The 23,728-nt window shown below is 40.9% G+C and overlaps 1 protein-coding gene across 2 annotated transcripts in view; it reads left to right on the forward strand.

Annotated features, from left to right (window-relative positions):
* Positions 1–23,728, forward strand: part of TP53BP2 (tumor protein p53 binding protein 2) — a 50,114-nt gene that overhangs the window by 15,545 nt on the left and 10,841 nt on the right. For both annotated transcript variants that reach the window (XM_063328222.1, XM_063328223.1), the window contains exons 2-13: positions 4,743–4,890; positions 9,844–9,957; positions 11,598–11,677; positions 12,622–12,723; positions 15,531–15,705; positions 17,154–17,335; positions 17,729–17,893; positions 18,328–18,565; positions 20,352–20,480; positions 20,946–21,082; positions 21,891–22,380; positions 22,746–23,527. In XM_063328222.1, the coding sequence (XP_063184292.1) occupies positions 4,743–4,890; positions 9,844–9,957; positions 11,598–11,677; positions 12,622–12,723; positions 15,531–15,705; positions 17,154–17,335; positions 17,729–17,893; positions 18,328–18,565; positions 20,352–20,480; positions 20,946–21,082; positions 21,891–22,380; positions 22,746–23,527 (2,742 nt within the window). The remainder of the gene's footprint in view (positions 1–4,742; positions 4,891–9,843; positions 9,958–11,597; positions 11,678–12,621; positions 12,724–15,530; positions 15,706–17,153; positions 17,336–17,728; positions 17,894–18,327; positions 18,566–20,351; positions 20,481–20,945; positions 21,083–21,890; positions 22,381–22,745; positions 23,528–23,728) is intronic.

Here is a 23,728-nt window from a genome sequence, read left to right on the forward strand (position 1 = left end):
GAATTGTAAGGCATGTTTTTGCTGAGGTTTGTATTCCAAATAGGTTTGGAAGCTGGTTTCTGCTTTTTTTTTTTAATACAACAAAGCAGGGGTCAAAATGTGGTGTGGTTATAGCCTAGCACTTTCAGTTGAAAATTTATTTGCAGATGTCGAGACCTGTTACGTTGTATTTAATATCAGTGCAATTGTATGAAATGATCCTGTTGATAAGCTTAGCAACAAATGGGTCAGATTTGCAGGCAAATGTAAGACCATTTGGGACTGACGTGCAAAAGAGAGGCAGATTATGAAGTGGGGTGTGACTTGCTGTAATTGATGCCCTGATGTTTGGTTGCTTTTCTTACTGCATTCTCTTCCTGTTCCTGGGTGTGTTACAATCCAGCCTTAGTGGCTGTAGTTGGAGGTGATGCTTAAGTAATATGGGTTTGAACAAAAAGATCTGTTTCGTGCTGAGAGGACTCAAAGCAGTAATTCATACCAATTTGGATTTTCTTAGATTTGTCTTAGTGGCAGGCTTTTTTGAGACATAAAGTCTGTCTTCATGTTTGGTAGTCTGCTTTGCTATTCAGTTGTTTGCAGGTCACGCGTTGTAGCCATTCCTTGCAGAAACCATCTCTCACTTTAGCTCATGTGTCCTTGGTTGTCCCTTTGATGCCCTCGGTGCATCCGATCGAACTGCCTCATTTGGTGGCTCCATAACTGCAAACTTTTATTTTCTGAGCTCGAGCGGAGTCAGCTGTAATCTGTGATGTGATTTTTAAAAGGAACTGCTTCATAGGTACCCAACGCATCCCTGCTTTCTTGCAAGTATGCCACGGTACTGGAACGCTTTTACATTTTAAAGCTTTTTGGTACCTATAAACAGTGAGTACCTCTTGGTGAGGAATGGTGGGGAAATCTCTAGTTTAGAACTTAGCTGGGGACCTGAGTCCTGTTTAAAGGTGCTCAGCCTGTGTGTTGGGCATTCCTAAAACTCAGTCTTTAAAAGTCTAAGAGAGGAAGAAAACCCCTAATCCAATCTGGAATTGTCAGATATTCCAGTATTTGCCTGGATGCCATCTTTAAAAGAACTACAAGGTCTGGCTGAGGTCTGTCTTCCTTTTTTTTTTTTTTTTTTTTTAATCAAATCTTTCATTTATGCCTAGTTTGAAACTGATTTTTTTCCCTTTTTCCTTTTATCTTAATTCCTGGATACCTGTATATAGCTATCTTGACATCTTTGGTTTCAGGGAGGAACAAAAGACCGCTTTATGCTCTAGCTTGATGCAATCTACAGGATTCAAACTTCTGAACAACGTGTCATGAGAGCATTCTTGTTTCCTTTGTTTTTCGCTGCTGCACAGCAATCAAACAGCAACATAAACTGGCTGGTAGGGTGGTTAGTGTTGTGTTTGAACCGTTCCCAGGGGAAGGATGACTTCTTGGGATCCCAACGCGAGGTGGTGCAAGCCACAGCAGCCACCGGTGGTTACGAGCAGTGCCGAGAAGCCGTATCAGGCTTTTGGTTCACACCAGCTGCTTCACCTTTTCCAGCCCTCTCTGGGGAGAGAGACATCTTTGTGATGGATACTCTCTGCTCAGTGCTTGCCCTGGGCTCAGACATGGTGAGGCGGACCAGGCTACACCAGAAGACCTTGCAGATACGCAGGCAGTGGAGCAAGCAGGACTAGCTCCTTGCCTCTCCCCTGCAAGGTGATAAATGTTATAGCCATTTGGGTGGGAGAGGAGGGACACAACTACTTAATGGACTTCTGAATCATCTCACCATTGTCCCTGGAGCTAAAGGGAAGTGGGATGAGGTAGCTGTGAAGGTCATGTCAATTTTGTAGCCTTTTAGTTGCTTTAGACTCTCTTAAGACTTTGAGGTGTGTTTTTAGGGAATTTGCAGAGTTTGGTTGCTTTATTTTTTTCCCCTCAGGTCCTAGAATACGTGGGATAGAGATAATGCAGACACTACCAAGTCCCAGAAAGGGCCCTCACACACCAGGTCTGAGTGCTCTTGGCTTAATGTGTTAGTAATTATCCTGAGCATTGTGGGTAGAAATGGCAGCTCATGATCCCTCCTGCGTAGTTGTCTCTATTGGTAAATCCTAAGGATTAACAACTGGATATAAACAGGCACACTGAAGGGTAAACGGCCCTGCTAGGGTCAAATTAGGTCTGCTTTGTGTATAATACCATGGTTTTTATAATTTTCTTTTAATTCCATCTATGAGCTCATCTTTTAAAACTAGCAAATGTTATTGCAGATGCACAGCCTGTGTGATTTAGTGCTGTTCTGAATACAAGGTTGTACAGCATCAGCTGTGAAGTGTTGCTGTGTTTTACATACCTTTATAACACTACTGTAAAGCTATTTGGGAGCCTCTCTTTTTTTTTTATTTTTATTTTGTACTTTTCTGCCTCAATTTTTGTAATTAAGTGGTATTCTTACCTGGTTGCGTAAGGCATCCCTTGCTGTCAGCCTCCTCTAGAAACACTACATCTAAAAGATAGCCTGTTCAGTGACAGATTAAAGGAGAGTATCAGAGTGGAAAGCTTTGTCTCTTAATTTAGGTCAGTACTTCAATGCAGTGTGCTGTAAACAGCACAACGGTTGCATCCATCTTCACTATATAATAAGTGTATGTGGTAAGCTGATCCTACCTGACTGCGGGCCATGCAGCTCTGGCCCCCACAAAACATACCGGAGAGGGAGCAGCCTTAAAACAAATTCCCTGCCACCGGCCGTGGGCGAGCAGCTGTGACCCCAGCTGGCAGGTGGGATGCTCCCCTCCAAGAGCAGGACTGCGGCGTTAGCAGCAGCCTTGATTCAAGCTAAAATCCTCAAGTGCTGGGTGTCCCGATCCATCCCACCTGCCCTCCATGGGATTCACCGGCTTCCGTTGGTCAGTAACTGGAATTTTGTTGCTGCCTTTGCATTTTAACGTGTTCTCTCTCCTAATTCCTCCCCTTACAAGCTCCAAGTGTTTGTGTTTTTCTTTTTTTGCCAGAATGTGACAAGGAAATGGTGGAAGGATCTGAACATTTAGGGATCTGAATGTTTTCCTAAGGATTACGAGCAGTTTTGAGTTCTCTTCTAGCAGGCTTTTTCCACTCTGTGAATATTTGTAGAAGGTCTTTAGGAATTTATCAGAAACTATTGACTTGTGGAGCTGGGCAAGACCAGAGATCAGAATCTCCGCGTGTTCTTGGTGCTGAATGTGGTGCAGTCCCAGGGCCCAAAATAGCGTTCTCAAGTGTTTATACTGCCACAAGTGGGATGAATACTTATACTCTGTATAACAAGACATGCCGAGTGTGGAGTGTTTTCATAGAAGTTTTTACAAGAATAAAACCAGCTTCTCTCATAGGGGTGGAGGGGATCTTGGCACTCAAAAGAGCCCTGGAAAGGCTTTGGAGACCTCACAAATGTGCACAGTTGTATTCCAGGGGAATCCCCAAGTGGGGGTTCCTAAAACTGTGAAGACGATGGGGCTAATTTTCACTTCACAGTGGTATCAGAAATATTGTCCCAGAGTATTCACAACAAATCACAGAAATAATGCTTATGGTAATGTGTTGTTTTATTTTTTCTTTAAATTTAGAAGGGTATTATACCTCTCTCTTGCCTTTTTTGATTTGGCCTTTTTTTTTTTTTTACCTTTGAACAGTTATTCATAAGGATGTATACCCCTTTTACCTTCTAAAAATGAGGACAGGCAAGCATTTGTGTCTTTTCCTGCAAAAACAGCTTTTCCAGCTGCATGAAAAAGACTGAATTGTTATTGATAAGGTTTCTATTGCTTGAAATGCTCGGTGGAGGAATTGCTTTCTGAAAACATTTGACTGAGTTTTGTGTTGCTGGAAGTCATGCGACTAGCAGCCAATAGATACTGAAGTGGAGAACAGGCCTCGGAAGAGAATGGATATTAATTTTTAGCTAGCAGCTAAACTTTGATAGCAGTTTAGTATTAATAGCATCCAGTGAGGTGGTGTTCAGAGGCAGTAATCATCAATATTTTCTGTCAAATAAGGCAACTAATTTTTAAAATGCCCATTTTTCTAGTTGTGTCTGGAAAGATATGTGCCAGAATAACATCTAGCTGTCTGGTGTGCTTATACAGAATAATAACCAAAGACAAGGATCCTTCTACAGCTGTGAAGAGGAAGCCAAGTGTAAAATACCCTTGCTTTCCTGGGAATGGGATTTGGGGGGGACCTTGTATTCAGACTGAGACTAAGGGTGTAGCAACTGGACTTGTGTTTCTAAGAAACCTTCCGATGAAATGTGTTACGGAAATGCAAATTATGTTTCTACTTCACTGCCTATGTAGTAGGCTCTGCTCTTTTTTCTTTTTTTTTTTTTTACAGATGTAATTGCCATTGTTTTTCACTACAAAGAATATTTCTGAACTCTAGATGACTGTTTCTCCTGCTGCGTCAAATGGGTGCAGTATTATATGTATAGTAAGGTGGGAGGAGTTCTGACACATCACCTTGAGAGAAGGAAGGAGGTCCAGATTTAAAACCAAACAGTGCTCCAGCAATGTAATCTAGTTGAGCAGATAATTACTTCCGTATTGTCTCACTTGCTTGTAACTTGAAAAGAAATTTGGTTTTTGTTTCAAAATTCTGTATGCACAGTAGGTGATAACAAATGATACAGTTGTGTTGAAAACAATGCATTTAATGAGAGGGTTGTGACTCCAATGGCTTTGTGTTCTAAAGTAACCATGCACTGTTGCCTTTGTCTTTTCCAGATGTTTCTGACAGTGTACCTCAGTAACAATGAGCAGCACTTCACTGAGGTGCCAGTCACCCCTGAAACAACCTGCAGAGATGTGGTGGAGCTGTGCAAGGAGCCTGGTGAGAGCGAGTGCCACCTGGCTGAAGTGTGGTGTGGCTCAGGTAGGTTAGGCTCACACTTTGTGAATTATTGGGCATTCACTGCTGCTAATAAGGTAGCAGACAGAGACCTGACAGACGTGGTCCTGTCTCAAGGGGGTTTTCTGCCTTACGGTTTTGTCGATCTCTTCATCAGACCTGCTGTATGATAACGCATCTACAGAAAGGCTCACACATGCAAAAATGAGCTAAAGCAAAAGAAGGGGACCTGAGTGTGCAATGTTCTTGCGTGTATGCAGCACTTCTCTGACTCAAATGAGTCTCTGAAGGGTGTGGGGGAGTTGTTTTCTCTTCCTTCTTCTCCCCACTGTGGGATGCCACTGGCCCATGTAGGGTTTTTGAAGCAGTAAGTATCAGTAGTTCTGTGACACAGAATCATTTCTTCAACCCCATAGCTCTTTTCACTTCCAGTGGCAAAGGAAACTTCCTTTTTCTGATGACACCTTCATTGTTTCTGATTGTGTTAATTGAGTTGGGAAGGAAAGGAGTGTTAGCAGAAGGAGTAGGAGTTAGCTGATGGCAAGTGCTCTACAGAAGGTGTGTGGTGGGTGGGAGGAAAAACATAGAAACTACTGTTGACTGTCCCCTGTCCTGTTAAGGCTATGGAAGAGAGTTTTATGTTTGTGGTCGCTTGTGGCTTTTTTTCCCGTCTATGTTCTTGCTGATTTTTTTTCTTGGAAGTTCAAATCTTCCTAGCTTGCAGTGCCCATTGGAACTCGAGAACATGTCAACAAACAAATCAAAAGCTAAAGTATGGCTAACTTTTCATGGATTAAATGGGAAAGGACTCCTGACTATCTCCTGTCTCCCTGGTAGCCACCCAGAGGCATAAAATAGGTGAATCACAGACAGGATTTTAAGTCATGCAAAATAATGATATTTGATCCAACTTTTTTGAGATGCTTCAACAAAATTATAAGAGAGTCAGATGATAAGGGCTTATGTTACTGTCTTCCTCTGCTGCTGTCTCAGGCTCTTACCTGTTTGAAGAAGTCTTTGGTGAGCTGGATGTTTGTTTAATGGCATGAGATACCTGAGTTGTCTCTTGATTTTTAGCCCCTTCTGACAGAGATGTAATGTTTCTGATATTTCTGAGTTTAAAAAATGCAACAGAATTTTTTTTTCTTCTCCTTAGAAAAGCATTTTTTATTTATAAGTGATAGTAAAAGAAAATCACCAATCTAGCATGGGAAGAGATCTTTTAGGAAAGTGTTTTTATTGTACGTCTTTGTCTAACTCTGTCTAAATCAACACAATACCAAAGTCTACAGTGAAAGACAAGTTAAAAAAAAAAAAAAGGTTTAGTTAAAACCAGTGAATTTATAGTTAGCCTTAGCCCCGCACCCTGTTTAAGAGCTCAGGTTGTGATGGTGAGGGACAGGGTTCTCCTGTTGTTACCAAAGTTGGAGCCCTGCTAGAGTGGGTAGCTCCTCTCCTTCTGTTTCCTTAACCTGTATTCTTGATTGACTTTTGAGATGTTGATGCGGAGTATGCTAGAAAGGGCAACGAGATTGTCCTGAAACCTAGGGAGAGCACTGATACTGAGAGGCAGGTGAGGTCTGCCAGCGCTTAGTGTCCAAATGGTCTTGTTAAGCTGCAAAGTGAACTTCTGGATGAGCGGGACCATATAATGCACGGAGGTTTATTTGTAAAATCAGGTTGTCAGCCTCTCTGCTACTCAAGGAGATGTAAGAAAATAATCTAGATACAGAAATATGAAGTGAAGCAGAGAGTTTTTCCTGAGATTAGTCTTTGCAAAGACGTCACGAGATACCATGAGAACAGATATCTAAATTGTTACTTGCCACAGCTATTGTCATAAGAGGAAAAAAAAAATCATCCATTTATGTAGTAAAAGCCTTGGCAATTGTTTTAGAAACCAAATTATTCTTGTTCCCTTCACTGATCCTGTCATATTTACTAATTATTTACTTCTCTATCCAAACACTGTATGTATGTGTAAAACTGTATACAATTTCAAACTGTACCTGGTCACAAAAAATGCACTAGTCTCAAATCAAGTAACATTAAAAACTTGAGTACTGGATGAAATACTTGCTGTTTTGGATAAAATATATCCTTTCTTAACCATTTGTATAACATCCAGTAGCAACCATTTGCAAGATCTGTTTTCATGTACATATGGGATCTTTTTGAAGGGGGGAGGGGTGGGAGAGAAATAGTTTTAGCTTTTACCTAATCTCATTTTAGGTGTCGGCAAAGTTCGCTATCTTGTTTTGCCAAGATATGCCATGACTTCTATTGTGTTTGCGTTTTACACCGAACAAATTAAACTTTATTTTAAAATAAACATTGCATGCGGTAGCTAACCTTCTGGGGTAGAAACAAAAGATTTATCTTGGAAAATGACTTCTCAGGCTTCAGTTACCGAGATCCTCCTTAGATCCCTTGTCTCTCTCTCTCTCTGAGGCTTGCCGAGGAATTTTAGCTTCTGTTGTCAGGCCTTATTAAGTGTACTTTGAAAGACTGCCGCAAGTGCGCTTGAGGCATTCTACTCCCTGAAGGGGGCAAGTTTACTACTCTCCCTGTCTTCCCAGTTTTCCTTGAAATTTGATGAGTATCAGGGCAGACTTTCTTGATCTTCCTATTAGTGCCAGAATTCTGTTAGGCCACTACCTTGGCCACTGTGGAATGCAGTCAAAAGGTGTATGCCTGTATAAAGGTGGGTTGGTCTTTTTGTTTGGTTGTTTTTTGGGTTTTTTTTCTTTATGAGACAGATAAGGAATAATAAAAAAAAAAATGAAGTCTGATTGTTTGTCCTTTCTTCTTGGGCTTTCCAAATGTAGTTTTGTTTGGTATTTGAAAGCCTCTTTGACCTTCCTTTGAAGTCACTGGGTGGTATTGACAGATTCCTGGTGTAAAGGGCATTGCCCTTGATTATAGAGTTTCAGTTGAAGTATTGCTGAGCTGCTAGAAATCTCTCATAAACCTGCTGTATATTCTGTAAGATGGAAATCTGACAGCAGTAGTGTTGGGTTTTTGTTTTTTCCTTTTTTTTTTTTTTTTTGCCTTGGATTAAGGTTTAGCAGATGAAGAGCTTTTTTAGCTGTCTAGACAAGTAACTGCCAAGAGACTGCTTTTTCTGTAACAGTGACCTACTTGCTTATTCTGTAAAGCTAATCTCTTTTGACAGTGACTCCAGAAATTTTCCTTCCTAGATTGCTTGAGCACAGCTGCAGCATTTTCATTTAAAGAAACACTTTTATGTTGAAAAAGAGCTTTTCACATTCTGAAAACATATGTTAGTAGCTCCTCTTCTTATAAAACTGAAAACATTTATACTTAACACCAACAATTTTTCCTCTGAAATGATTATTCCATATTAAGATAGTGGCTTTGAAAGACTCTATTGAATATGAATGAACTACTCTCTGATTTCTTTCTTTTTCTCTTTCTTTTTTTTCCTTCCTTTGCTTAAATAATGAAAGGAAACATGCAACAAAAGCAATGTCAGGAAAAATGAAACTGGTGCAAAAGCAGTGGTATTTAATTTCAGTCTTTGTCTGCTTGTCTTATTTCTCAGGCCAGGAACAGTATCTTCTGTTTGTCTGGCACCCAGTGCAAATGGATCCAACCTGATCATGAGTCGCGGATGTTGTCATAAGATACCATGACAGTATCCTGACTATGAAAAGTTGACTGCTATGATATATTGACCTCATAGTTGCCATTGCTTTTGAAATAGGTGTAAAAATGTATGGCAAAATGTCTAGAACAACAAAAGAAATTGCTTTTATGTAAAGATTTACAGGCCAAAAAGTAATTCTAATTATATCCTGTCTGTAAATGCCTAGCTGTGAAGCAGATAAATTTTGGAAGAACAGTAATAGGGAAAGAGAGGAGTACTGGTAAAAGAAGGCAGTAGATGAAGACTCCCACTGGATTTTTGTAACATCAAAAGGCAATGAATAAGGCTTAAAAATTAGAGATGTGACTGAATTCCAAACTTGGGAACAAGAGCAGGAAAGGAAACGGTGGAACTTGTGCATGCAACTTTTAATGAAAGTTCGTCTTAACTGTCTGAAAGAAAATTGACAAGTTCTTACTGGAGTCACTTTTCACCATCTGATCTTTTTTTCCTTTGAGCTTTGAATTCAAAATAGTTCAGCTTTTCCAGGTTTATCAGAAGTGGGGCTTTCAAAACGCATGTGATCTGATCTTCGTGAAATTTGCTGTCCGAGAGAATGAGCCAGATCTATGGCTGATAGGAGCTGTGGGAGAACATCGAAGTGACAGGAGCTGTGATGGCTTGCTGAGCATCAGGCCTGTTGGGTAATGCCTAGGAGCCTCTTCAGGGTATTGAGTGCTTCTGCCTGAGCTTAAACGCAAGGGCTGCAATCCAGCATTTGATCACCATCCTTAGGAAGCGTTAAGAGAAGAATTTCTCTTCTCTGAGAGTTTATCCTTGCATCTCTCTTGATTCTCATTGGAATAGGAAGTCAATGAGTCCCTGCAGGAATCGGGGCAGAGGAGCCCTTAAGGAGGGGGTGGGAATGAGGTGGGAAAGCGTTTGTCCGAGGTACTACGGAAGTGGAGTGAAAGGTACGCCAGCACATTTCCTGTGGTGTTGAGCGGGTAAGATGATTTACAAATACAAAACTTAAGGCACTAGAGCCAAAAGCTCTAAATTGCCCATTTGCTTCCCCTTGGGCTGCGACAGTGCCTCAGCTTCTCCCTTCAGGGGCTGGCTTTTAAAGGGCTGTATCTGCTTTTCAGAAGTATTGGTTTAATTTGAGAAGCAAGGAGTGGTACAGCGCCTTCCTAAGGGAAGGGTAGAAATGCCTTGGGTGAGCGCAAGGGTTAGGTGCACGCGCTGCACCTGAGTAATAATAGGTGTTCCAGTGAAAGATGATGGACAGATGTTTTTTGTTTTGTTTTGGTGCGTGCCCAAGCTACATAGAGATGTAATAATCAACTGGCTTTTTTCCTTTGCAGAACGTCCCATAGCCGATAACGAACGGATGCTGGATATTTTGCAGCGCTTTGGGATGCAGAGGAGCGAGGTTCGTTTCTTTCTTCGACATGAACGCTCTCCCTGTCGGGAAACAGGTAGGTGTTGATCTCAGCTGGTTCATTTGTCGAAGTTTCATTTCATTCCTCAAGGTTAAGGAAACAGCTTGCATATGTTACTTATTAATATTGGTAGTCAGTGTCGTGTTGCAGCCTTTCTTGGTCTGACTGTTACTTTCTTATGAATAGAGAATGATAGTAACAGAAAACTTGCTCATTTTAGTAAATACTTCATCCTCCCTTGCCAGGTCTGGGGTCATTAGATCCGAATTGAAACTTTTGCAGGTTTTCTAGAGCTGGTCATCACCAAAGCATCCAAGCACATCCTGTATTAAATATATTAGCCACAGCTAAATATATAGAGATCTGTGATAGTCTCTTCTTTTAAATCTAGTAAGCAAACTGTTGTCCAGTAATGTAATTTATTATTTGGGCTTAGGATGTTTCACCTGGATAATACTTTACCAGAGTGATAAACTTAGCATACTTGGCAAAGATAGAGTTCTTCAGTGTTTCTCCCACAATCTACGTATTTGTATTCGTTTGAGGTATAGCTTTAAATGAACAGCCTAGTCAAGTTCTCTGAGAACGTAAGATCTATGCATTGTAAATCTAAATATGAAACCTGCAAAGAAAATGAATTCTTGCTTTTCAAGTTTTTTTTCTGTGCATCCCATATTAAATCTCTTCAGTAGAATACTTAAGATGTTCACCTTTAAGTCAGTCTTCTTCCTCTTCTTTTCCTGTTTTCATCCTTGGTAATCTTCCTCAGTATTGAAAATACCGCATTTGTGTTGTGACATTGTACCCAGTGTCTTTTAAAATGGCTAAATGCATCTTAATGTTTGAAATGTGTAATGAGTACGTGAAAAGATGAAGCTGCGCCACCTCTACCTACTAAGGGTCTTACAGTGCAGTTTCATTGTCAGGGTGTAATGGGCAAGAAGCTAACAGAGACGGCTTCATCTGGTAGTATATCTATGTCCGACAGGGAAATGAGTGATCTTGGTATTTGGCATCTGAACACCATTTGTATGTAACCTGATGGAAACTTTAAAGTATGTTTCCAGTTAAGTAGCGTCTTTATTGTCACAATGACTGCCAGGAAGAAAAAACTTTGTGCTTTTAAACTGTATGTGCAAATAATCAGCTGTAGATTAAATGGTGCATCTTTCATGATAGGTGACTGACCTTTAGCTATTGTTATTGATGTTCTCTGTGAGACAGTTGACAAAGGCACATCAGAACACCTAGGTGCTGATTTTAAGACATTGTGATCCAAATGCCTCAGTGAATTAACCAGATATTTTGGTGTCATTTGCAGAGGGGAACAGGTTTTTGTGACTCTTCATCTGTAATGCAGATTTACTGGGGGCCTGTTGACCATAGGAGAAATATTGCAATAGCATCCTGTTTGTTAAGCTTTTTTATTTGTCTGTTTTTAAGCAGTTTTATATTTTAAAATAAATGTTGACATTGAACAGGAGCCTCTTCATAAAATATCTTGTGTCATCATTTAAGTTTATCTGAGTGGTAAGAGCATGGGAAGAACAGTTGTTCAAATTCTAAACCCAAATGATTGTACTGTTTCTCCTTTTGTATTGAATGCTATGTCTAAAGAGATAAGAAAAACCAAAAACATACCTTATCATCTTTGACTATCCTATATTTCTATCTAGGAACTGGACAAAGATCTCAAGATCCAGCCTTAAAAAGAAACGGCGTGAAAGTGCCTGGTGATCGAAGAATAGAGAATGGAGTAAGTGCTTGATGCAATGGCCAGTATAGTGAAAATGGAGGCTTCCCTTCTTTTGAGATACTGGTGCAAATCCTACCCTGGAAACTAAGAGACTATTCTGGACGTGTTCCCAATGACTGCTCTAAACCAGACACAAAACCTTGAGCAATTTTCACCCTTGCGTTCAGTTTTTAAGATGTTTCTGAGATCCATTGGCTGCCATATCCGTGTTTCTACAGGTGATCTCAGAGCAGCGAATTGGGCATACTTTCCCTCTCTACTCCCATCAAAAATTTTCTCTATTTTTCCTTCAGTTCATTGATTATTTTCACATTCAGTTTTGTGTCAGATTTCAAGTTGAGACCAGTTAGTGTTTCAGCATTGAATCCATTTTCTGTCATTTATTCTTGCTCCATAAGTTGTAATTATGGATATAAGATTGAATCTAGATTCAGGAAACATACGAACAGATAATTAATGTAATAATAGTGCTATCTTTGAGGGCGGTGAGGTTTTCCCCTCCCTGCTATATTTAAACTTTCCATTTTCTTCAACTTACGTTGAAGGGCTTTGAATTGCAACGATACACCTACGACCACAGATCTGTCCTGCCGTGTGCTGAGCATTCTGGGCTCAGTCAGTCAAAGCTGATTCATGCTGGGCTTAATTATAAAGGGCTGTGAAACGCCTCTTTAAAATGCTGCTGGGATTTTGCTAGAAATACTGATGTTTCAAGAGATGTCAGCTTATGTATGTTGCTGGATTGGGCTACACATGTGTTATGAGCTTACAACTATTTATTCTTTTACCATGGAAATACACCATTGCTTTCTAATTATTTTATTGGATACTCGGTTGTCGTTGTTAAAGACCTTTATCATATTTTTCTGCCGTAGCTCTATTGAGTTGCACGCTAGCCAAATTAAAAATTCTAGACTTAGCATGCTTTGGATTTTCTTTGACAGGTCAGTGCTCCAAGGATGGATATGACACTGGCTGAACTTCAGGAAATGGCATCACGCCAGCAGCAACAAATTGAGGCTCAACAGCAAATGCTGGCTAACAAGGTGAGTTTGGAATGAGACTGTTTATAGCCAGGAACAAAGGTAGTAAGAGTCATGTGAGGTGGAGGGGAGGGTTGGGGATTTGGGTTTTTTTCCCCCTATTATAAACAGAGGGCCTCCTTTCTTTGCCTCCTCCTTTTTAAATTTGAAAGTCAACCTATGCAAATATCCAGTAGTAAAACATTAAAATAATGCCAGTGGTAGAAGTGACCATTTAGCTTACTAAAAGGATAGAGCATATAACATTAATATATTGTCATTCATCCTGGTGGCTCTACCGCCCTCTTTGTGTTCCGTGTGGTGACCAGACATTCACCGGTTTGATCACTGAACAATGCTTTTGTCTCTGGATATAATGCTGTCCTGTAATGATATCTTGCTTTCTTCTGATAGGGTTCGATGTGTGCTTGGTTTCCTGGGGCAGCTGTCTAGAAAAGATGGCGTGTATGAGATAAAAGTAACTAGGAGAGTGATTTATAAAATGCTTGCTGAACAGTAACAGAAAAGCTAATGAAAGCACACGGGGTGCTCCTGGATTGTTTAGGGGAAAAATACTCTGAATGCATCTGCAGAATGGTGGCATGGATTTTCATATTTGACTTAAGTGTTGCGAAAATACCATAGAAAATGCTGCCTTTGTCAGAGAATCGTTAAATGCGAGCCCATCCTGCAGAGCGCTCAGCTGTCTGGGTGGATGCATTCCCGTGCGTTTCAGAATGTGCTCTACTGGGGAAGAGGCTGCTCTGGGGCTCTTGTCTCACCGCTCTCCCTCTGTAAGAAGCCCTGTCTCCCTCTCCTTTTGAGATCAGCTGGGTTTTTTCTCCCCCCTATGTTTAGCATCTTGTTTGGTTCTCCTGGCTTTCAATAATCATATCTCAGGGAAGTGCTTCAAACCAGGGCTTTCTAATAGTTCTGCACTTCTTCAAAGTGATACTGTGGCCCAGTGAATAGCCAATATAACTTTCTTTCCATTTTATGCTAGGAACTGATAAGAAGAAGATGCAGCTATAAATGTAAGAAATCAGTCAGTCAACTAAGTGATTAGAGTTTTCTGTTAAAGTTTAGCAGCACAGTTAATACCTATTCTGCCCTGTTTAATTTGCCAAGACAGAATGTTACTGCCCTCTCAGTTCCAGCTGAGATGTGCTAAAATACAAGAGAAGCCTAAGCTTTTGTAACTTTTGTCTGTTTCACTCACAGGTGATGGTAATAGACCATGGTCTTATAAATAGCACCATAATCACCATATATATATGAAACCAGAAACAGGAACATTATATAAATTTACTGTAAAGGGAGTTGCAAAAGATTAAAACCAAACCAACTATGAGTTTGAGTCTGGATAGCTGCCCATCGGCTAGGTGTCTGCCGCCTGTGGTTTGAAGAAGAGTAGCCTTATGGGTGTCCCACTGGAGAATATTTCATTTAACATGCCTCTCTGGAAAAAACCTGCTTTCCTAGATGCCCTTTCAAAGAGAGGCTTTCATGGGTTGTGTTCGTGGCTAACATTTCCATTGCCTCTTTCCTGCCTTCTGAAATCAGATGTAATATTAAAAATAGATTCTGAGGGGGAAAAATACATTTTCTTTTTAGATATGAGCTGTAATATCTATTTTTTGACATTTTCCTGCGTGGGATTGACTCTAAACTAGTGCCCACACTGCAGGTGCTGCCTGGTTTTCTCCGGAAGGCAAGCTCACTTATTGCTTTTCCTTTTTTATCCAAAGTGCACAAGATTCCCTGTTTCTAAATATGACTGGTGACTACTTTTTTTTTTTTTTTTTTTTTAATTTCCTTTTTTGGAGGAAGTGTTGAGTTCTAATGTTCATAAGCAGCGGTAGTCTTGGCTGTTAGTGGGTGCTTGGGGAAGTCTTAGCAGTTCTCCTACGTCTGGAACAACCCATCATCTCCAGACCTGGAAGCCATGTGTAATGGCCAGTGACTTAAAGGAAGTCTCTATGGGTGATCTGGTCGTTTCTATAAGTTCTGAACTATAGACATCTGTACACAGAAACTGACAGTGAACCACCCTACTCTCATACTCTTGGAGAGGCAAAAGGATCCTCTCCACTGAGGTGATGTCTGTTGTATAAATGGGGGCCAGGTCAATGAGAAGGTTTTCCCGTGTCTTGAATTCTCCTGTCTTGTGATGGCAGTGATTGTTACCAGGAAACAGCAAATTTGCAGAGCTTTGGTGTGCACTGATCCTCCATCTGAATGAGGTTCTAACAGAACTAGAAAAAGTACAGAGAATGATGAAAATGATCAATAATTTATGGAATATCTTCCATATAAAGAATATCTAATATTTTCCAGCATGACTTAATAGTTGTTTAAAATGTGATGTACAATAGAGATCTGTAAAGTACAATCAGCATGGAAAGAAGGTAGAGGGGAAATAATGATTAGCTCTTGCAACTCAAGAGCCAAGTAGTGATTAAATGAAATTGGCAAGTATCATGGAATATGAATGCTAAAATTTTTCTTAAGCTTCAAAGGATTTGGGGCAATTTAATGGAAGAAAAATTTACCAAGGGCTGTTAGACATGGCTACCACCTCTGTTTGCATACATTCTTGGGCTACGGAATGGTGGTACCTGGAGGATTGTATTGGGACAGTACCAGTACGCACTTGCTCTGTTCTCTCAGACTTCCCTGGACACTCTGGGAAGTCAGGATATGGGACTAAAGCTGATCTGAGCTGCTGTGGCAAATTGTTTTTAAGTTTTGAGACTGTTCCTGTTAGTATCTTACCATAAGTTTAATTTAAAATAAATAAATAAAAAAAAATTTCCTTGTCTTGACTGCAGGAACAGCGTCTGAAATTCCTGAAACAGCAAGATCAGCGACAGCAACAGCAAGCTGCTGAGCAGGAAAAACTGAAGCGATTAAAGGAAATTGCTGAGAATCAGGAAGCCAAACTTAAAAAAGTGAGAGCACTGAAAGGCCACGTGGAGCAAAAAAGACTCAGCAATGGGAAATTAGGTGAGTTGCTGCTTGTGGAAAAGTAGCCTGTGTTTTTTTCATGAAGGGTGCTTCTTGGAACTCTAGAATTTCTAGTGATTTCGATGATTCAGAAGAGGTATCTACAGTGTTCCAGGAAATGTTAATCTTAACAATTTCACATCTTGTATTTACCGAGAAAATTCCTGAATGACCTAGAACAAAATGTATTTTCTTGCTGTATTTTAAAATATCCCCTAAGGGCATTTCCACTCTGTGTTTTGAGCCTAATATGTCTGCTCTTTAAGTTACAGTGTAAGTTGTTCCCTTGCTCAAATACCTTTGTCTACTGCAGTAACTTTTTCATCCTTGATGTTAATACCCCACACATTTAGAGTGTTATTTTCTTCTTGGCCTATAAGAAAGGCTGGCATGGGTACCCATGTTGCTTCTTACGCAAGAGATAACTTAATGGCCAAAGAGGCTGAGTATTTTCTTTTTAATTATGGAAATCGGACTAGTGTCTGGCTTGCTACAGTACTAGTTGAGTGCTTGCAGTTCAGCATGTCGATGCAACATTAAATATTTATTTCAGCCTTCATATCAACACTCATTCTTCTGCCTACCTTTTCATCCTCCCTCTATATGTATTGTACAGAACTTGTCATTTCCAGCTGGACTCAAATGAAAATATATTGGTTTATTAAGGTAAAATTGAAATATATTGTATTATTAAGAAGCATGGTGCTTTACAGATAAAAGTGTTTTTCTATGGGGAGGACACATTTTCTGCTTGGGTTCTGTTGCATACAGTAAACATCAGTTTAAAGGAATGGAAGGATGGTAGAGTAATACAAGATCTTGGAGCATGTGTGTCTGTTTCCCTGCATCCTCCCCAGCCTGTTTGGTCTTGGTACTTGCTTCAACACTTACCGACTCCTTAAGCTGTATTCTGTAATGTGACAGTTTTGGCAGGGGGAGCAGCTGATGACAACCATTCATAATAGACCCTAAAAAGCCCTCCGAGTCTTTGTTTAACATAACAGCTCGAGTGTTTTGTCATTGAGTTCCTGTGACCTAAATTCAGAGTTTTAAATATTATAAATATGCCTTGTGGTTGAGTGAGTTTCTTCCTGTGGAATTCAGCATTAAGTGAATTTAGGCTTCTACAGATGAAATTCAGCCTGGTAGTGTGGTTTTGGTTGTTTCCATACTTCAGAAAGTAAAAAAAAATGTCCTCTTTCCCTCCCCATCAGAACTCTAAGTAGACCGAATTTACATAATCTTGCTAGTGCGTTTGCTTTTACAAATGCTTGGAGGAAGAGCTGGTTTGACAGGGACCGTGAGTTGGCAGCAGCCGGCTGCAGCCTGCGTGCAGCGCTGCTCCTGAGGCCGGCAGGGCGCTCTCTGTCCCCTTAACCACCGCCTTGGAAGCGGCCCACGCTCGGTTGTTTCTCAGGGCAGCTATTGTGCTTTCTCGTCCTCTCCAGTGGAGGAGATTGAACAGATGAACAGCCTGTTCCAGCAAAAGCAGCGCGAGCTGGTGCTGGCGGTGTCAAAAGTAGAGGAACTCACCAGGCAACTGGAGATGCTGAAGAACGGCCGAATTGATGGTTACCATGACAACCAGTCGGCTGTAGCTGAGCTCGACCGCCTGTACAAGGAGCTGCAGGTAAGGCAAAGCCAGCTCATGAGCCACAACTCCTAGGAGCCAAAAGTTGGTTGGGTCGTTTCTTGCCTTGTCGGAAAGAAATCCCATTGCTCCTGTTCCTGGCAGAGCTGCGTGGCTACCTGCATGCTGAGGGTGGAGGGTTAGTTATACTGGATTCAAGGGAAACAGGGGAAGGAGCACACAGTGTATATACCTTTCCTTTCTGCAAAATTTGGAGACAAACCAACATTTTTTCCGGAGAAAATAATCTGGGTTTGCCAGCGTGACTTGACTTTTTAGAAGGCTTTTCCCTTTGTAACTGTTTCCTGTCCCCAGTCCTGAAAGTTAATTTGTTTTGATTTTTGTTGTTTTCCCCTCCTCCCCCCACCGCCCCGGCTTTGTGAATTTATTCAGTTGAGGAACAAACTGAACCAGGAGCAGAATGCCAAGCTGCAGCAACAGAGGGAGTGTTTGAACAAGCGCAACTCGGAGGTGGCAGTCATGGATAAGCGTGTTAATGAGCTGCGAGAGCGCCTGTGGAAGAAAAAGGCAGCTCTGCAACAGAAAGAGAATGTACCAGTAAGTGTTGGGATATTTAATAACAAAAAAAATGAATTTCATTTGTGGCCCGTACAGGCTGAAGTAAAAACTTGCTTGTGGGGGAAGGCTGTTCGGATGCTAGACTTGTTGTTTTTTATCCATACGTGGTGGAAGTCTTGTATTATTAAAGTACTTTTCATGGTACATTGGTGTTAACCTACTTACTCTTTATGGACAAGAACTCTTCTTATGCTGTCGTGGAATTTTTTTTTAGATTTTTTTTTTTTTTTTTGGCTATTACTATCTCATGTTTATATCTCCTTACAGCTCTTTTTTTAAAAAGCATTTTTAATATTGTAGCATCATCTTCTATTTGTTTTATCCTTTTTGACTTCTATTTCAAACTCTGATGGATGGATACTGCAGCATAACATTCTTTACATTTTCTTTTTTTTTTTTTTTTTCCCCCAAAGGTTTCTTCGGACGGGAATTTACCCCAGCCAGTGGCTTCTGCTCCAAGTCGAGTGGCAGCAGTAGGTCCTTATATCCAGTCCTCTACTATGCCACGTATTGCTTCCAGACCTGAACTTTTGGTGAAACCAGCATTTTCAGATGGGACACAAGCTTTGCAGGTACCTGATGGTCCACTAAAAACACAAACTCTGCCTAACATGAGAGCTGGGAGCAGTTCGCAAGCTAAAGCTCCTGCAGGTAATAGCTTACAATTAATATTTCTTTTCCAAAAATGTCTTATTTTCTTATCTACCAACTCTGCCTTTTTTTTCTTCCTTTTTTTTTTTTTAAAGCAAAGTATTATTTGAGATGTCAATCTTACTACTTGCAATTTTCCTGCCCCGGTGAATATATTTTATAAGCCTTGAGGTTATACTACTCAATGTGTTATAAATTTAGTAATCCTTCTAGGGAGCAATCTGAGTTGTTACATGTTAGGAGGATTTTTCTGTAAACTATTTATTTACTTATTTATTTTAAAATACTCCTAAAAACTATACAACAGTATTTGTGCAAGTTTCTAAAGGCAGTTTTAGAATATACATGGTAACAACCTGGTGCCTGGGCTTAACTCTAGCAAAGCAAAGTTTCTGATCATGCGTTCTGGAAATGACACATGTAAAGGATTAACCACTGTTACAAGAAATATTATAAAGGAGGCAGGTGATTGTAGCATAGAAATAGCAATGAACTTGCTGACACGTTGATGGCGTAGGAATAGAGAGAGACCTAAGTCCAACACCTGATAGAAGGCTTGGCCTCTCCTGCTGGGAGTGGTAATGGAGATTTGCCAGGCTTCTCTCTGCAGCTTTCTCCTACCTACGAGATACAGTTCGGCTCTGTGAGAGTAGAAGTCTGGAGAAAGTTGAGAGCTGCAAATACCTCTTCTGTGCTATCTTGGAAGGAGAAGAGTCCCTTTTCAGCTGGGAGATAAGAGAAACTCTGTGATCTTCCCAAAAGGAAAAAATGGAGGCTGAGCTTATAGAAGAGTTCTGTTTATTTTTATCTCCCTCCTTCCATCTCTAGTTCTGGCAGATGTTATTAAAGTAGCCATAACAAGAAACCAGTCCAAGTGTCTCTTGCTGTGCTGGAGAATGGGGAACTGTTTCATTTTATCTGGTTTGCAGATCCTAAAACTGATGGAGTGGAATTTTAGCTCCAGTCCATACAAAAATTGAATTTTTGCTATAGGAACGTGTAGTGGTGTGCTACTTGAACTAAAATATCACTCCTTATTTTTTAGCATTTGGGCAAAACGACTGCTTTCCTAGACAGATAGTATCCAACACTTTGTCAGAATGAAACTTCTCTCCTGATACTTAGCATTACTCTTTGTATTTTCTATCACTGATTGTACTAGATAATTTAGAATTTAGTAGAGAGAATTTGGTGAAATATTTAAACTAATAACAAGTTGCAAGCATTTTCTTAGTTATTTTTGAGGCAGACTGGATGCCTGCTCCAGTGAATTTAAATATCAGCTTTTAATGCAGTGCCTGTACGCACACTGAACATGCAGATGATCTTTCTGCTGTTTTGGCTATCACTGGCAGGACCTACTTATGCTTTAAAGCATCATGTTTTCTTTGATATCTATATATATATCTTTCTCATTCCTTCTTACCGTCCTGTCATTTCTGACTTACTGTAAATATCCAACAAAAGTTTCTTATTAACTGGAAAGGCGGCAGTCTGGAGAAGTTTCTTGGCTGAATGCTGAAAGTGCAAACGTGCAAATATTTGTGGACAAATAGTTTTGCTGCTGCTTTAATAGCGGTTTCTGAGCTTGGTTTTGCATTTTTTTTCTTTTTTTAAAACAAACAAATGAGCAAAAAAATCTAAAGTAATAGGATTTATAGTAGCTAATTTATATATGATACTTGTACAGTGTCTGGACCTGACTCTCACAAAAAAACTTACTTGTAGGAAATAAGTCAATGAAAACATTATTTTAGCTTAATCACTTCCACTTGTTCTCTCCTAGGTTCTGTAGTCCCCAGTGCAAAACCTTCCCCATCTGCCACTGACTGGAGTAGTTCAAATGCAGACAATCATATTAGTCAAGGATCAGCCGTGACTTCAGGAAAAGGAATTGTGACTAGTGAAGGACAAGGTATGTTCTTAGATGTTTGGCTAATGTTAAAATATGGAGAATCTAGTTAATGATATCTGTCTGTTCTAAATGCTTCCATAAATACACAGAATTCATTTGAGAGCACAAACCTCCCTGAAGAATATTGCCATATAAGCTTTAGTATCGTTGCAGGGATGTTTTTGGGACAAAAAAACCCAACAACAAAACAACCAAAAAAAGCCCCCCAAAACCCAAACAAAACCAAAAAACAACCCAAAACTTGTTTCAGGTGGTGAAGTAGATACTAATGCCTTCATACGTGTTCCTGTTCAATTTGCAAGACACAGCATTTGGCAGGCCCTTGCACCCTTGGCGCAGGGGTAGGATCAATACAAAAAGCACCCCTTGTATGCACTGTCTTGAATATTGCACAGACCAGGACTTTTATTCCTACAATTCTGTTGCCTGTTTAAAACGTTTTCCCCTCTGTCTCTCTAACAACAGCTGAAGGAGAAGCTTTTTTAAGAGACAAAGAGAAAAAAGTTCGTCCATTCTCCATGTTTGATTCTGTGGACCAATCTGCTGGGCTGGGCACGCTCCGAAAGAACCAGAGCAGCGAAGATCTCCTGCGAGAAGCACAGGTATGCGGGAAACTCGAACTACTGCATTCCAGCTGATAGGGATTACTGCACAGCTCTTCAAATATTGCTGTCAGGACGGTCTTTGAAAAGCACCTACTTCCTACTTTTAAAAGACTAATTCTAAGGAAAAGAAGTCTTTTTTTTTTTTTTTTTTTTTAAGCTTTTAGTGGTAGTTGGTAACTCAGAGTTGTTCCCTACAGTCACCAGTCACAGTGGTGAAAATCTACATTTTGACTGAATACGTAAAAATGTCTGTGTTACTTCTACTAGCGTGTACGCATTTCCCCGCCCCCCCCCCCCCCCCAAGATTGTATGCACCGAGGCATTTGCATGGGGTTTTAAAAATCGTTTACACGCTTGTTTCACTGTTTAATGCAGCAGCGCCCTTCAGATGTTTGATTGCAGCAAGACTTCCCACCTAAACCTTGGCACAAGGGCACGATTTGATCGGGCAGGGGTGAACGAACATAGAAGAGCTGGGGTTCACAAGCGCTCTGTTGGAAAAGAAGCTTCTTGCTTACCAATGCTACTAAGTGCCCCCGCTATCTCCAGAGAAGTTACTGTGCCCTGCCATTGCTTGATGTTTTAAACATAGCTGCTACAGAACGAATTAAAGAGAATGGGTTCAAAGTGTAAACAACTATGATGATAAAATGTTTCAAGAGCTCTCTTCATGTTTCCAATGATGTTGTAAACAGTATAAACGCCAGATACTGTATCATTCTTAGAGTATCTTTGGTCCTTCACACTAAAACTCTTAAAACATGTTTTGCTATTTAATGTTAATAAACTTGTTTTTGTCTTTCAGACGGCCAATAAAAATGTAACAAAGGTACCACCACCTGTCCCCACTAAACCAAAGCAGATAAACTTGCCTTACTTTGGTCAAGCCAGTCATCTGCAACCTTCTGATACTAAGCTGGATGGAAACCTGCAGAAGCTGCCTTTGGCTATTGTAACTATGGGGAACAAACAAAAACCAGTGGCACAGCAGCCCTCACATCCTTCTCAGCAGATACAGCAAAGAATTTCTGTACCTCCTGCAGGTCCTTCCTCTAGCCAGGACCAAATTCTTCCCTCCTGCAAACAGGAGAGTCCCCCAGCAGCAGCCGTGAGACCTTTTACCCCTCAGCCGTCCAAAGAGACCTCACTCCCACCATTTCGAAAGCCTCAAACTGTGGCTGCAAGTTCAATTTATAGCATGTACACGCAACAGCAGACTCCTGGGAAGAACTTCCAGCAGGCAGTGCAAAGTGCTTTGACAAGAGCGCAGACCAGGGGACCACACTTCCCAAGTGGTAAGCATGTGGCGCCCTGCCTCTCTTCTGTCTTCATAAACCTCAGATATATGTACTTTCCACTTGGTCTGTGGGTATAAAGCTGTTCTGCAGGGGAATTAAGCAGGTTAGTGCAGCTATAAGAATCTTAGATGGATCTGACATGCTGTATACGGGCTCTAACAAAAAGTGCAGAATATCTGTCTTGCGTTTGCAAGAAAACTAATGGTAAACCTGGTTACCAGATCAGTTCTGTTCATTTGATCGTATTATTCTGCTTCTTTGCCCTACATGGGTGAATCAGGTTGTGTGTTCTTTTTAGGCTTGTTGATCAAATATTCACACTTGTTTTTTTCCCCCCCACCCCTCTCCGAACTCCTCCACAGTGTATGGCAAGCCTGTGATGGCAGGAGCTGGTGTACAGAATCAGCTGCCGCAGACGGAGAACGTCTACTCAAACCTCCAAGGCAAGCCAGGCAGTCCAGAGCCTGAGATGGAAACAACAGCCTCTGCTCATGAGAATCACGAACCAGAGCGAATACCCCGTCCCCTTAGCCCGACCAAATTGCTGCCTTTCTTATCCAACCCGTATCGCAACCAGAGTGACGCTGATCTGGAAGCACTACGGAAAAAGCTCTCCAATGCACCCAGACCACTGAAGAAACGTAGCTCCATTACTGAGCCAGAAGGACCTAATGGCCCCAATATTCAGAAGCTGTTGTATCAGAGGACCACTCTGGCTGCAATGGAGACTATCTCAGCTCCATCACATCCCTCCAAACAGACAGCATCAGCTGCCAGTCCTGAAAGCCCAGCAGAAATCCCAAATCCTTATCTAAGCCCAGAATCGGAAAAAGAAACAGCTGCTTCTATGCCAGAACCGGCCATTGCTGAGGAAGCAGAAAACACCCCAGCGGATCAGAGCGAAGCTGTTCTTCCCTCTGTAGCTTTGGACACTGTACCTGAAGGAGTATCAGATGGTGATGAACTCACGCAGCCAAAAATGGAAGAACCAAGCATAGAAGCTTCACTGCCACTGGAGGTATACATGGAAGAATATCCTCCATACCCACCACCTCCCTATCCATCAGGGGAACCAGAGAGTTTGGGAGAGGACTCATTCAGTATGAGGCCTCCTGAAGTTACTGGACAGTTTTCCTTGCCTCCGGTAAGTATTAGTTAGCCTACAACTTGGATGCCCTGACAATAAGTCACCTTAAGCTCTGACATAAATCCTGTGTGTTGTATTGTAGAACTTAAGTGGATGTGGGAGAACAGTCACACAAATAGTCTAGAAGTCTTTCCATGGCTATCTGTTCTATTTGTGCCGTGCTCTTATCTCCAGAGTGAATGACAGTAATGAAAAGTC

Source organism: Chroicocephalus ridibundus, chromosome 3, assembly GCF_963924245.1.
Source record: "Chroicocephalus ridibundus chromosome 3, bChrRid1.1, whole genome shotgun sequence".
NCBI classification, from domain to species: domain Eukaryota; kingdom Metazoa; phylum Chordata; class Aves; order Charadriiformes; family Laridae; genus Chroicocephalus; species Chroicocephalus ridibundus.